Source organism: Eumetopias jubatus, unplaced genomic scaffold (assembly GCF_037043125.1).
Source record: "Eumetopias jubatus isolate StellerSeaLion01/CBP00866 unplaced genomic scaffold, mEumJub1_p1.0 scaffold_1, whole genome shotgun sequence".
NCBI lineage: Eukaryota > Metazoa > Chordata > Mammalia > Carnivora > Otariidae > Eumetopias > Eumetopias jubatus.
This window is the reverse complement of record NW_028274807.1, coordinates 69096952-69112677: the sequence shown is the minus strand read 5'-3', so window position 1 is coordinate 69112677 and position 15726 is coordinate 69096952. Positions and strand designations below refer to the sequence as shown.

The following is a 15726-nucleotide window of genomic DNA, read 5'->3' as shown; positions in this document are numbered from 1 at the left end:
CCAAAGGTTTTTGAACAAGGCAGTGACATGATCAAAGCGAATTTGGGGAAGATTCAGCTGGCAGGCAGGTAGAAGACCTCTGGGATGGGAGATGGGGCAGCGTCAGGGGGACCACCCAGGCAGATGCCGGGTGCTAAGACCCATGGCCTGGTGCCCTCAGGGGCAGAGAGGAAGGGATTGGTAAAGACTCTTCACAAAGGAAAATAGATACAACTTGGTAACAGCCTAAAAGTAGAGGATGAAGCCATCAAAGATGACCCCATGGTCTCACGAGCTAGTTCCGGAAGGTCGGGTTGAGGGACTCAATTCTATAAAGAGTACAAGTGACAGTATTTTATGTTCCATTCATGAGTGATGGACAGAGAGCTTAGAACTGCACAGGATGCTGCCTGGGTGTGTTGGTCATGCAGATATTAGAAATTTTGTTTATATTGACTTCAGGTCAATTCTGAGACCAGCTTTGTGGAATGTGAGTGACGAGTCATGGTGATCAGAATCGGATCTTTAGTTCCATATCGTCTGATACTTAGCTTCATTGTGCCCCTTTTATAATAACTTGACCGCTACAAATGCTGTCTTTGTTGGGGAGATCTAAACACAGGCTTTGTCTTGGTTTGCCATCTCTCATTCAGGAGTGAATTTTTCACAGAATGAATAATTGCTCCTCATTTCTCCTCAGAGAGGTCAGAGGTGAGCCCACTACCCGTTACTCAGACATTTGGAATTCTGCTGGTGGAATTGTAATTGTTGCCATCTGCTTTCAGCTTTGGGAATGCCTCACTTGCCATCCAGCTCAAGGTCCGAAGGAAGAACTGCCCCTTCGCACACGGAGAGCACAACATCCCCGGGTTCCCTGGCGAGAGGAAAGGGGCTCCCAGAAGAAGTGACCGTGCACAGCCAAGTGGCTGCTACTTGGGTTTTAGGCCAGTCCCCTCTTCCTGCTCTGGAGGTAGGAGAAGGGAAGAGAAACGCCTCAGGACCGGCGTTCTCCTGGCTGCCTTTCTCCAGGACACCGGCTTACTCCCCTCCCTCAGAGCCCTCCTCGGGTGAGTGTCTCTATTCAGCCTCCCTCGCGGAAGCCGTCCAGAATAGAAGCAGGAGATGCGCACAGCTTGCTAGTAACATCCCTGTCACGGGGATGAGGGGGCCTGAGGGGCCTGAGGGGAAAAGACATTAAGGACAAATGTGAAGTATTTGGGGGCAGAAGTACCATCTGTACAATGTATTTAACTGCGTAAAGAGGAACTTAAGAGTTGGTCTGGTGGCTGCTCTAGGCCCTTTGTGTCCACCATCCCCTGCTTGTCCCCCCTTGGCCCACGTGCGCGCAGTGTTGTTGGTGTGTCTCCTTGCACAAGAGGCCATGCTCTGGCGTGAGTGAAATTGTGAGCGTTGTGTCATTTGATTAGGAGTTAGATTTGTGTTTCTTCACCATTGCAAAATCGTTTCTTGCAATGGCAAAGATAGCATAGATAGGCATTTTTCTAGGTATCATTAAAAAAAACAACAAACCCACAGTGCCGGTGTTTGCAAGGCTGCGGCGGTGGAGGACTCGCCTCTCGGCAGAGAGCATCTTCAGCATCTAGTCATCAGCTAAGGCCCCACACAGGCATTCCGTTCCAGCAAGCCCATTCTCAGCCCTCCAAGCCTCCGTGCTGTCTACCACGTCACCGTAGGGTATCCAGCACCCGTCTACCCAGAGGGACTGTGATCCTCTCAAGGACACAGGCTGTGTCTGTCACTTCTCTCAGGTTCCCTGCCATCCCAGAACAAGGTACAGTTGGTAAGTAATGGGGATTAGCACGTGCCCCAATATCACAAGGCTCCTCTAGCCACGGGCCAGAGAGAATGCTGGACACTCTGCCTGCCTTTTCTCTTCTCTGAGTTTTATTCAGAGTCCGTGCATGCTGTGTGTGTTTTCGTCCACATGCCTGAGGAAGCAGGACAGAGAAGGCTGGAAATATTCTTGGAAATAGAGGTTAGGTTGCTTCCTAAATTGCCATTTCCAAATTTTCATAGGTCGGGGATTTAGGGATACTTTGAAAGACCAGAGGTTTGGGTTTATGTCACCAAAGCATGAACCTGGACGTCCTTTTTGGAATGCCTATTTAAAGCAGCCAATTCCTCCTTTATGTACTCTGTATACAGTTTCTGCTGACTAGGTATGTATATAACTTATGATTCATGTTTTTGGAGATTCCTTTTAAGATTATTCTTAAACATTGGTTAGATTGGATAAAAGCTATGAGCCTATTTCTAGCTTCAAAGTTCTGTGGCTCAGTGATTTACAACCAACTTTACTAAATGGTAGAAAGGAAGCATTTTCTAGGAAGCTACACTTTCATTCTGGTCAAGGTCATTTAATATTTATAATTTAAACTCAACCCACTACTGTGGTTTGTATTTTGAAAATCAGCCTATGTTTCTAACTTTACTGGACTTGGTTCTGTTGTCACCTAGATTTTTCAACATTAAAAAAATTAGTTGGCCCTCAAGTTCCTTGAGCATTTGTCCTTTTAGAACCTTATACTTATACTTTTAGTTTTTGAAGAGTTCTGCCATATCTTTCCTACTCCTTGAATCTTTCACTGAGCATTTCTCTTCCTTTTTACTGACCTGGGTATTCTGTGCTAGGTCGAGGCCCACCTCCCTCATGTGAGGCCTGGCTAGCCAGGAGTTAGGTGCTTCCAAAAACTAGATGCTGGGGCTCAAGGTGCTGTTAAATGAGGGAATGTTAAATGACCCATATGGGTCTAGCCTGCCAGCCTGCCCCCTCCCTGCAGAGACCTGAAGTCACATGGGAAACACAGTTCTGCTTTTTCTTTTAAAGCTGGGCTAGTAACTGCTCACCTGCTAACCAGAGCTCTGGTATGCCTCCTACCCGCCCTTTTAAATCTAGATCCCGAGACCTTACTATCTCTGCCTGAGCCTGACAGTGTGAGCACTGAGAGCCGGCAGCCCTTGCCCCAGGCAGACCTGGAGGTGCCTTGCCCAGCTCACACTCCGTAGAAGGGAAGCAAAGTGGGGGGCGGGGTGGGGGGCGCCTGTTGACACTTGGACACTCCATCCACCAGTAAATGTGACCCAGCGAAAGTGCTGACACTTAGACCAGTCAGATGAGCTGTGCTCCCCTCAAAGTGAGCTTTTGCATGGCCACCGGGAGCCTGGCCTGGGGAGGATGAGGCTCCCTAGGAGAAACATGAAAGGATTAGACCAGATGATCCTAAAGATCCTTTCCAGCCCCAACCTCTGTTATTCCAAACACATCCAGCCTTGGTACTCTGTGCTCCTGTCCCTCCTCACTGTGCTACAAAGAAACAGGCATGCAGCACAACCTCATCTGAGGCCTGGCTAGCCAGGCTTTCCCTGCTCCCCAAAATAAATCATATGCCAGGAATGTATGCCTTAAAGCAGGTATAGGCCCAGACCGCTAAATCAGATTTTTAAAAAAGAGATCAGAAGCCATTTGAAATTATTTTCCTTGCTGCTTTCTATCTTTCTGTCCTTTCTGTATGTTCCGTAAGGACCATGTACTATTTGATCATTGGGGGAAAAATAAAGCAACTAACAGGGAAAAAGTTCTCTTTTGAAGGCAGAAAGAGATAAGTATATGTTGAATTGTGTGAGAATGGCTACAGTTGAGCACTAAATTTAGTCCTGAGCTTCCTGGAAACCAGGGCACAAAGGGAAACTGGGTGGGGCGTGAGACCATTGTCAGATAAAGTAAGCATACAATTTCATCCATAGGCATGAGTGTGTTGCAGGCCGTGAATTCTAAGATGACTGTTTATGTAAGGAATGCTGAGAATCGTAGTAGAAAATGCCGCCAATTGCTGTTTTGAGGGAATTGTGCTAATGTTCTTTAAAAGGCGATATTTTATATAGACTCTCAGTAGGAGCTCAGGATGTAATAATGGATCTCAACTCATGAAAGTATTTCTATGGGTAGCTGAGCCAATGTGGTCCAGGTAAATTGCTTTGTGGTGATTTCACTTTGTAAAGGAAGAGAGGATAAATAACTCAGGAGATTGTAGCTTTAGCATATCTTTCTCAACTATCAGCTGCTTCAAGTAGATTTTTGGCAGGTTCTGGACAGCAGTCAAGCCAAGGTTGAGCATTCACTGCATGCCTGAGGTTCCAGCATTTTGTGTTGGGATTGGAGAGTGACCCATATACTTTTACCAGATGGGCGGGCATTCTTTCTACCTCCTGTTATAAAGATTAGGGAACTTGGCTTGTTTCTGCTCCCAAATGGATGGTCTTCCCATTTTTGAATGGGTGCTTCAAGGGTAGAAATGAGCAAGGGACAGCAGTTATTAAATAACCCATATTGCTGGCCCATTGATTAGAAACATGGTAAATTTCCCCCTAGATATTCAGCAGGGAGAACAGTATAAGTGGTGACTACAGATGAGTTTGACCAACCATTCTCTCCTTTTGTTAAGAGGTACCACTTGTATAGAAGTATTCACTACTTCATAGCTTTACTGTGAGGATTCAGTGAGATTATGTATATCAAGTACTTACTTAGCACAACATATAAGGCTGTATGTAAGATACTGGCACATCGTACTTGGTCGGTAAATGGCAGCTTTTAATATTGACTGTGAGATGATGAAGCAGTGTTCCACAGAGTCTTGGTCAGGGACAACATAGCCATTGTCCTTTTGTGGTTTTCAGTGTTTGTGACTTCTGTAACTGTATTTCTGTGGCCATTGATTTGCTATACAGGTATTCAGGCTGAGTCCAATATAACTGTCACTGTACAGTGAATCGATGAAATAATGCAGTTGGCTAGGAATAAAAGTGCTTTGAAAGAGCACCCAGCAACTGATGAGGTTGTAAGTTGGCAGATTTAGATGATGACTCTAATGACATTAGGCCTGAGAAGCTAAGTGGTTAGTGAGGATTTGAGGCATATCTATATTCTGCATTCCTTTTTTTATACTAATGGATTTTTATTTGTTTGGTTTTTAAGTAAGGGTGTGTTTAAATAGGCTAGGACTCTATTTTGGGGTCCAGTCTATTTTTTTTGTTTCAATTACTAGTTGTGTGGTTTGCTTGCGTCTTCATTTTGCTTTCCTTAAGGCCCAGTGAGCGGGGCTGTAGGCTGTGTTCTAGGTATAGCTGGTTCCATGGTTTGTACAAGAGTAAGAGGAAACTTTGTGTTTCCTGTGCTCACTCTCTCTCTAATTATATTTGATATTTATTTGTGCTTTTGGTCACAACTGCACACAGGACTGGTCTTCAAGGGACCTTTTTTTTTTAAGATTCTATTTATTTATCTATTTGACAGAGAGAGAGATAGTGAGAGCAGGAACACAAGCAGGGGGGAGTGGGAGAGGGAGAAGCAGGCCTCCTGCTGAGCAGGGAGCTGGATACGGGGCTCGATCCCAGGACCCTGGGATCATGACCTGAGCCGAAGGCAGATGCTTAATGACTGAGCCACCCAGGCGCCCCAAGGGACCTTTTTTTTTTTAAGATTTTATTTATCCATTTTAGAGAGAGAGTGCAAGCAGGGGGAGGAGCAGAGGGAGAGGGAGAAGGAAGGGGGAAAGAATCTCAAGCAAACTCTTCACTGAGCATGGAGCCTGATGTGGGGCTCAGTCTTGTGACCCTGAGATTAGGTCCAGAACCAAAACCAAGAGTCGGGCACTCAACCGACTGAGCCACTCAGGCGCCCCTTTAAGGGACCATTTATAAATGAGAACTTAATTCTTCCCTTTCTAGGTCATAAATAACAGCTTGAAACCTTTCATTATAAAGGAATAGAGTACTTTTTATTATTTTTGGCTTAAAAAGAAAAATGTTTTTTCTTGCCTTTGGATCTTGCCGGCCATGTTTCTTCCCACTCACCATGCTTTCCTGTTTATTCCTGTTTGGAATGAGGACGTCAGTGTGCCCTTCCGGAGGCCAGTTCTCAGGGTGTCCTTTGGAGAGTCCTTTGTGGAAGAGAGCCATCAGCAAGCCACCTTACTTCTGTGGAACAGACTGCATATTTTTACCAAAATGGCCTATACATCAATTTTTGAGGTTCTTGACAATTAATCCAATGTCTGCCATCCTTTTCATCAGAAAAAGTGTTCCCTACCTGGAGTTCTTGATCTCCCAGGGGTCCACTGCGGTCGTACGTAAGCTTGAGAGCCAGTCTCCAAAGCCTAATGAGGCTGACTATAATAATGGAGCCTGTTCACTTTTGGATGGAATTAAATAAATCAGTGTGGGTAACATTGAGCATCTCCTGCTGACTAGAAGTTCTATTACTTCTTAAATGTGGTTTGGTTAATAGTCTTTCAAAACATCAGGTTTACGTGGCCATGAGGTGGGAATAATAAAGAATATAGAATCCTTGATGGGGACAAGGCCCGGAATGATTGCTCTAGGCTAGTATTATTCCCACTGTGGTCTGCAGAGCCCTGGCCTCCCCAGGGGTGACCTGGGGGCTGGGCTTCTGGAAACACCTTACTTTTATTCATTTATATATATGGGTTTTAATCTATAATGGCATTTGAACAAAAGGGTTATATTACTAAAATAAAACAAAACAAAAGCCCGTACCTTATCACAATGGCCTATCCCTGTATAATCTCTAAGCTGGAATTCCAGAGTAGAAGTTTTTTCCTTCCTCTATAAAAACCAAGGCAAAGAATGTCTAGAGGCTTTCTTCCATCTTCCTTTCAGCTAGAGCCAAAGCTTTCCATTGTGCTTGGTGCAGGACCTTACCGCTTCTCTGCTTAGCTCTATAAGAATCAGAGCCCGGGAAGAGAGAATGTCGGATGTGTTTATCTGTATTTAGGTCCACATCATCTAGATTTATCCAACAAAATGTAATAAGCATTATTTGTATCTAGATACATCCCTGATTTTCTTAAGCCCTTGAGCAGTCTTAAAGCATATTTTCTTCCATTTTAGCTTCTGGAAGCACAGAGGTGCTAAACAACTCCACTGTTCTCCCAAGTGCCTTGGCGAGTCGGACAGAGGGTGTGCATGTTGCCACCACGCTCCCCAGTGGTGTCCCAGGGATGCTCCAGTCCTTAACCATCAGTCTGCGGCCTCTAAATGAGACAGAGAGTTTCCTCAAGGACTCGGAAATTGCCCGGACTTCAGTATCAGCCCATTCTTCACACTTCGAGGCAGGGTTGCAAAGAAATAGTGAAGTAATCAGGAATCCGGGGGATGGGGGATTCATCGAGCCGTCCACAGAAAATGGATTTGGCCTTACATCTTCCACGGTCTCTGTGGGATTCTGGCAAAATGATTCCCCAAGTAAGTATTTAATCTTCACTTGATCTATTATGGACATTTAAAAACTGTTGGATTGTCTTCAAAGATGGCTTCAAGACCATTTTCCATCTCAAAAAAAAAAAAAAAAGAAAGGAAAAGATGTGTTCTTAGCTGGTGCCATCTCCTTTATCTGGTATACCACATTTTGATTTTCATCCTTATGAGAACACTGTGAAGTTCATCAGAAGGCATCACGCCTCCTGCTTTTTTATGGGCGAGGAAACTGAGGCTCAGAGGGTTGAAGAAGTGAGGGTGCGGTCCTGTCGTCCGTTCCCAGCAGAGTCGAGAGCTCGGCCTTGGAGCTGGTGCTGTGGGTGGCCTCTTACCACCTGTGGGATTGTGCTCAGTGAGAGCTGGCCTGCTCTTTCAGACAGCCCGGGGGTTCGTTTATGTACAGATCATTCTCCCAAATAAAACGTGCAAATAGAAATATATTCCCCCAAAGTCATTGTTCATTTCAGTGTACGCCCTCCAGTTTATTTTTGGTTTGCTGTACTTAAAATTTTGAATTACCTTTATTAATAATGGAATTGCTTGAGAAGAATGCTTCTGAGCAAGCACTGTATGTAGGCACAGCATATTTGTTGGATGTAACACACTCCGTCCTTTGACCACTTTGGGGGAAAGAGAATAAGACACCCAAGCCTGTAAGCTCCTCTTTCTCTTTAAAAGCTCCCTCCTTCACCAACGCTTCCTTCTAGTGTTGCTATCCTATCGACCCTGAAGAGATTCGAAATAATTATTCAAACTACGGAAGTGCCTGTCAGGTTACACATGTAATAAATACTGTACAAGGTCCTCGCGGAGGGACTCGCGTCTCGGTTGTTGGGGAGTCTCTCACATCCGGGTCATGACCTTTGTTTCCCCGACCCCCTCCAGCCTGGGGAGGAGACCAGCTTGCCAGCAGCTTGGAGGCAGAGCATGGAAGCCCCGTGTCTCGGACCGAGGCTGTGTCCGGGTCCGTCCCGTCGGGCAGGAGTGGAGAGAGCACGGCGCACTCGTTCTTGACCAACAGCAAGACCTTCGCAGATGTGACAGGAAGCTCTACTTCCTATCCTGAAGTTGTGCCTGCTTCAGTTTTGACCCACTTCCCAGCCTCTGCCCCCCAGGCTCGAGGAAGTGGCGGGGCGCTGGGCGGTAGGAGCTCCGCTGAGCCGGCCCCTGAGTCCTTGTCCTCACCCTCCTCCGAGAGCCTGGATTCCTCGGCACCGCGTGGTGAACGCTCCAGTGAGTCTCCCCTTCACAGGACCGCCCCCCCCGCCCCCCCGTCGGAGGGCGGAGGGGCCTGCGAGGCTTGGGCTCTTCTGTGGCACGGTATCGGAGCCCCTCCGGGGGCCCCTCTGCTTTCGTCGTTCCCAGGCCATTCTTCCAGTGCATAGCCCCACTTTTTTTCTGGGACCTCTCCCAGGAGCTGCTCTTGCCACCGGCCCCCCTCCCACATGCAGCTTGGGGACTTCTCTGTCCATGTCCGTCCGTACCCTGCAGCCCACCCCACGCCCCCCCATACCTGCCTCAATCACACAGCTTCTGGAAGGTGAAAGTATCACCTTCTCAGGGGTGGTTGCTCACCCCAGGTCTAGACATTCCTCAAGAGCAACTCTCCCTCCCCCTTGTTTAAACAGCTTTATGGAGATTTAAGTCACATTCTATGCAATTTGCCCATTCAAAATGCACAATTCAGTGGCTTTTAGTAGTATATTTACAGAATCGTGCAGCCAGCACCACGGATTCCAGAATGCGTCCACCACCCCAGCAAGAAACCCAGTGCTCCTCAGCACTCGCTCCCCATGCTCTCCTCCTCCCAGCCTCTGACAACCGCTGACTTACTTTCTGTCTCTGCGGATTTGCCTATTCTAGATAGTTTGTGAATGAAATCCTACGACCTGTGGCCTTCTGTGTTTTTCGCTCTGCATACCGTTTTCAAGGTTCATCCCTGTTGTAGCCTCTGTCAGTGCTTCATTCCTTTATATGGCTGATATTCCATTGTGTGCATATGCCACATTGAGCTTTTGCACATGTGGGGCCTTCCCACCTTTTGTCTATTATGAATAATACTACTGTATACATTCCAGTATGAGTTTTCGTGTGGACATGTGTTTTACATTCTCTTGGAAATGCCGGGTTATAGGGTAGCTCTGTTTTTCACCTTTGAGGAATCATCAAACTGTTTTCCATTCCAGTTCCTCGGGGCAACCCCAGCACTCACTGTGGATCATCTGTTTTGATGATGGCCATCCTCGTGGATGTGAAGTGGCATCCCAAGTGGTTTTGATTTGCATCTTCTAGCTAATGATGTTGGGTATCTTTTCACTTTGGGAGAAGTCTATTCAGGTCTTTTGACCATTTTAAAATCGGTTAGGAGTTTCTTCCTATAGTGTCTGGACCCTAGACCTCTATCAGATACTCCATTTGCGGACATTTTCTCCCATTCTGTGGGTTTTCTTTTCACTTTTCTGACAATATCATTTTTTGAAGGATAGAGGTTTTTTAATTTTGATGAAGTCCAGTTTATCAATTTGAGAACACTTTTTCTTTGATGGTCCTTTTTAATAATGTTTTTGGGTAATTTTATCAACAATTCTCAGCCACCTTATCAATGTAAAGTGTGTGCTGGCTAAAGCAAAAATGCAGTAATTTACCATTTAAGCTTATAATGGGCTTAAATCCTTACCTCTCCACCACTGATAGTAGCGGCTCCATTTCCCCCATATGAACATCCTAACTGATGAGGAAAATCAGCATTTATTACTACTGATGTGATGTGGAAAGGCATATGCTTATCGAGTACCACATGTATGGGTGGAGAATATTTGTGCTTTTTCATGTGTGTGCATGGAAAGTGCATGATCTGTCTCCTAGACAAAAGGATTCATTTTCTACCCTCACAATGTGGGGCTCAGAGTTTTCTCCTTCTCAAACTGGAAGCTTAGATGCTGTGGCCTTTCCTGTGTCCATCCCCTCAGTACAAGTACCCTTCACTCCATTGTGCATGCTCAGTTGGTTTGTGTGGGAAATGTGATCTCAGTGTGAGCAGGTCTTAGGGTTCAGTTACAAAGAGCTAGATGAGGAATAGCCTCATTCCCGAAACCAACTCACTGTCAGTTAACCTAATGCTTTATCGCGTTTGCTCTGAATCACTCAAAGTGGACTCATTCTGCCATCCAGCCTTTCAGAGTTCTTGGTCCATTCCTTTTTCTGGGTTTGGTTGCAGCCCCTCTGTTTCAGGCCACGACTCTCCACTTTCTTAACTCTAGAAGCCTGATGGGGTTGTTTGCCTAAATTCCATTTAAGAGTCTGATGATCTCCCCAGCCCAGGCCTTGTCCCCTCTGCCCAGGGAACTTGTGCTCAGATACACTCAGCCCTCAAGCCTCTCCTGGTGGACCCCTGGGTCTCTTAAGCCCTTCAGCCTGGTCAGGTCACATCTCTCCCTGCTCCCTGGCTGTCTCCGCACTGCTCCAGGTCACTGTGTATCCCTGTCCCCACACTCATTCCTGTCACCTAATGCAAACCTATCATGAAGTGAGCTTACCCAACGTGCAGCTTTACCTCTGTTTTCCATGGGGTGTCAAGAGCTAGTCTGGGGGCTCCTGGCTGGCTCAGTCAGTAGAGCATGTGACTCTTGATCTTGGGATCATGAGTTCGAGCCCCACGTTGGATGTAGAGATTACTTAAATAAATAAACTAAAAAAAAAAAAAAAAAAAAAGAGCTAGTCTGGTCTGGGAATAGGAATAAGAACCAGGGAAAGAACTTGTTTTCTCATAGAACCAGATTATGAGTATTTAGGCCAGGAAGAGTTGGACCTCATTTCCATAATTTCTGAGAAGGGTTTATTTGATAATCTAATATAAGAGTCTTTGAGCTTATAGCATAAAACATACACCCAAGAAAGGAGGGAAAGGATATTTATTCATGTGTCACCTGTCCCATTCGCACCAAGAAAATAAATGCATTACGAAAGCAAAAATTGGGGCACCTGGGTGACTCAGTCAGTCAAGCGTCCGACTCTTGGTTTTGGCTCAGGTCGTGATGTTAGGGTCATGAGATTGAGCACCACAAGGGGCTCCAGGCTCAGCAGGAAGTCTGCTAGAGATTCTCTCTCTCCCTCTGCCTCCTCTCTGCCTTTCCCCGCCCCCACCTGCTTGTACATGAGCACTTGTGTGTGCACTCTCCCTCTCCCTCTCTCTCAAATAAATAAATAAAATCTTTTTTAAAAAATTGAAAAAAGAAGAAGAAAAATAACATAGAACAGAAAATAAGCCCATCTTTAACTTCCAGCCACCATGCATTTCTCATTGATGCGTGAAGGGAAAGAACTAACACTCAAACAGTGATAAGCCCCATGTCAGTTCAGGCCCTACCAGGAGGTAAAAGCCTTACAAGCCATGGGGGTTCTCCCTCCTGGGCCGCATCAGAAAGTCTAAAGCCCCCGTGGGGTGGTTAGTCTTTTGCTGAGCATTCACCTCCCCCGCCACTACCACCAATTTCCCTGACATAAACTCTATTACGTATCACCGAGCAGAAATACAGTATGATCCTGTTCACTGAAGTAGTAAACCTTCCCATCCAGGTCCAGGTCACCTGAACGGATGTGCTGATCTGCAGGGCCTCCTGAGGTTTCGGTCATTATACGGGTTCGCAGGAAGCAACACATCGTGGTTTCCCCAGTGCAAATTTCAGATCAAGACCCGGGAAAAGCCAGGGAAGCCCTTTGACTACCTTAGCGCAGGAAGTGAGGCTCATTGCTGGGACTCCTGCACAGTGCTGCCGCTCCAGCCCTGTACTGACCGGCCATCCCCTTTCAATCCCCTTTGCAGCCACTGAAGATGGTCCGGAGCCCGGAGGCAGTTCTGCTGTGGAAGAGAGGACTTCCCAGGCTCACCACCCGCACACTTCAGCTACTTTCACCGGGACTGGAGAGCGCACGCTGCGGTCTCTCACCAACACGAGCACACCCTCTGGGGAAGTGAGGCACTCTGCGGTCGTGCCCAGAGAAACCGAGAGCGCCACCCAGCGCGGGAACGTGACCGTGACCGGTGACGCCCACTTGGTCTCGGGCTCCCTGGTGGCCTCACCGTCCTTGGGAGGTGAGGAGCAGGATCTCTGCCCTCAGCCCTTCGGCTCACCTGTCCGCTGTACTCCCAGTCCTAGCATGATTAAGTTTGCTGTCAACCCAGAAAGTACCTTGGAAGCTCCGTCTGAAGAGAACTTTCTGGGTTCTCCCACTTCCCCCCACTTGCCTCAGCCATGTGTGATGTTGTCTGCCAGGATGCTTGGACTAAAGGAGACCAGCCAGTTGTGGCCAAAGCCAGTCTCCTGGGAAAGAAATATCTCATTATCATTAATACAGAATGGAAAATTGGGAGGGTTTTCCTTTTTCCATTTAGACATAACAATTGTTCTGTTGGGGTCTTAAGAGCTTTTCAGATACCAATTTGCTTTTATCAAAAAAGGCATGTGGAAGGAATTTGGACCTATTCCCTGTTCTTCAGCCACTGGCCCCACTTCTCTTTTATTACCATTTCCATTGCTGCCACACACGGTCCTCCCAGGAGGACAGAGTCTCCGCACAGACTCTGCCCGTTCCTGCCTGCCCACACTGCTCATCCAGAGTGCTCGCCATCGAAAACCGCCTCTCCAAAGAAAGCATTAATATGTGTTTGGGAGATTTCTTGTTTGTTGCGTTGACCTAACTTTGTTTTTTTCCATTTGCAGTCACTGGAATGAGCTACAATCAAGTGCGTGGCACGGATATGGAACAGGGGACTTCCAGTGACTACACAGACCACACCTATGTCTCATCTACTTTCACCAAAGGAGAACGGGCATTGCTTTCCATTGTAGACAACAGTTCATCCCCGGACTTAAGGGAGAGCTCTACCTCTTCTACTAAGATCTCAAACTCTTCACATTCAGACTATTCTTCCTCTTCTCAGGCTCAGGCTCAGACTGAAGGAAGTAATGTGTCATCCTATGAGAGGGAGTATGCCCAGCCTTCCACTGTGTCGCTGGCTCTGCGCACAGCCAACGTTCCCTCCTACGCACCCACCATTAACATGCCCAACACTTTGGTTCTTCTGGACACCGATGCTGCATCGATTGGTGACTCTTCTTCTTCTTCAGGGCCCCCTTTGCCCCTGCCCTCAGAGTCCCAGTCCCACCAGTCATTCTCATCAAGCTCACCCTCAACTGGGGCCTCTACTCTTCCACTGCAGTCCACTCCCGATGCGCCCACACCCGTGTCTTCCTCACCACCACCCTTACCAGGGTCCCTGACAGCATCTACCCCTGCCTCACCCTCTGCCTCCCAAACAACCCTACCACCTTCACTTTCTACCCTGGTCCTGCCCAGGGCAAGAGACACCCCTGTGACTTCAGTTCAGACGGAGACAATGGCATTATCTGTGGCAATGCTCCCCAGCAGTCAAACAGCAGATCCTAAGAACCAGAGTAACCCACACCATGAGAAAGTCATTACAGAATCAAAGCCACCAAGGCCGGAGTCTCTGCCCACAGAGGCCCCTGAAGCTATAACAGTGAGATCTACGTCAGGGATCCCTATGCCCTCGGCCTTAACAGAGTCCTCCACTCAGCAAGCCCTTCCAGCCACGGGCACCAGCGTACCCCAAACGTCTCCAGCTTTGTCAACCACCGTCTTCGAGACCTCTCATCCCTTCAGCCCTGTGCCAACCACAGCAGCTCCCATGGCTGACCCCACAACAGCACAGACTACAGCTGAAAAACAGCTCTTGCCAACCAGCCCTGAAATCCCAGCACCACGGATCTCCACAGAAAGCTCTGTCACCACAGAAAGGAGCCAAGTCCATGGAGATGCTACCAGCCAGTTGATCCCCCTGACCAGTGTACCCACGTCAGCGAAAGGATTGACCCCAGGACTTGACATGACAGAGGAGTACAGCCCAGCTTCACACTTCCTCGGAACATCTCCTCCCCCAACCACAGGCGTTTCCACAGCTGAAGTACTGACTCCTAAATCTACCACCGTCGCTGCCCAGAGCAGCACGCAGTCGCCAAAAGCATTGTCCTCTCCAGCCTCAGGTAAAGGGCAGTCACACAAGCACACTGGGGGCTGCACAGGCTTGGGATTTGTGGGAACGCGTGGCAAGGGCTGCTGTCCGCAGTAGGTCCCTGTCTGTGCTGTCACCTCATCAAATAATGTCATGGTGGACCTCATGTTCTCACCTCTGAGTTACAGAACTCTGCCTAAAGAAAGAGGGGAGGATGCCATTGGCTGTGTGTGACATCTGTAGATAGTGCCACTGTAGCTTGTAATGCCCCAAGTTGCAAGAGCCTTTTAAGGTGCCTCGAAGTCTTCCAAGGCCAGAGCAGGGCGGTGATGTGGGATCGGATGGTGGGAACACTGCAGTCAAGAAGCTTCAGGTGGTCTTTCTGAGACACAGAGTGAGTGTGCCCTGCTCCCAGGTCAGAGCCCTGAGCTTCTCAGTCTCAGGGAAGGCTTCTCTGGATCCAAGGGAAGCCCAGACTCCTTGGTCTTCCTGAGTGTGTGGTGCAAGTTGGCAAATGCAGGTTAAAGGGACGTGTTCCGTAAGAGGACGATGAACTAACATTTTCCCGTAGTGACAGGGCGACCCGAGCTCCTTTACAGTGCCCTTGAGCTTATTTTTATATTCGTGTGGGAGTGGCTGGTACGGGGACAATAAAGCCATTCACGTGACTCTTCATAATTTAAGGAAAGGTAGAAGGAATTAGTGATCCATCTTTCGATGTCATGTTCAGAATTATACCTTTGGCTTGTCCAGACCCAGGAAAGGAAAACTGCTGTTGGTGCAGGGGGTCCTAGGGAGACTGACACCTTAAGGAAGGAGGAAAGAAGAGAACGCTCTGTGGTGACTAGAGCACGGAGCTCGGTTGGTGTCCGAGTTCCAGCCAGTCAGCCACGGCCAGCCGGAGGGCGGAGGGCCATCACCACTCCTGCTCTCTTTGTGCAGCGACCCGAGCACCTCTGAGAGACGGAAGGTGGATTCTTCTCCAGGGAGGCTGGAACCCTGCTTCAGGGTTCCAGGAGGAGCTTCATTTCCAGCCAAATATATTCCAGTACCAGATGGAACATAATTCACAAATCCCTCTGAAAGCCGATTATGGTCATTACAACGATAACTGTAGGGGAGAATTTGTGGCATCATGACTGGCTGTTAATATGGTTTTTCTGACGGTATCTGTGGGACGGGGTTTGGTTATGGAGGCGCTGTGCTCTGGTAGTTGATTTTAGGGATATGTAAAGTAGCCTTGTGGAATAGGAACACCATCTTTAGGGTTAGCTCATTTGTTTTCGGGGTGATTTTTTTTGGCGTTACAACTCTTGACTTCTGCCTTCTCTTTCTCCTCCTACCAGTGATTTTTCTGCTTGGAAACGATGCAGTTATGTTGTGGGTTTCGGCTCTCCTGAGCATGTGGCCGAAGTCTT

General features: G+C 47.7%; 1 protein-coding gene across 1 annotated transcript in view; it reads left to right on the top strand.

The window, feature by feature from the left end:
* Window positions 1–15726, top strand: part of HEG1 (heart development protein with EGF like domains 1) — a 91342-nt gene that overhangs the window by 28166 nt on the left and 47450 nt on the right. The window contains exons 3-7 of the mRNA XM_028091292.2: window positions 765–1046; window positions 6910–7263; window positions 8161–8508; window positions 12098–12367; window positions 12996–14339. Coding sequence (XP_027947093.2) covers window positions 765–1046; window positions 6910–7263; window positions 8161–8508; window positions 12098–12367; window positions 12996–14339 — 2598 coding nt within the window. The remainder of the gene's footprint in view (window positions 1–764; window positions 1047–6909; window positions 7264–8160; window positions 8509–12097; window positions 12368–12995; window positions 14340–15726) is intronic.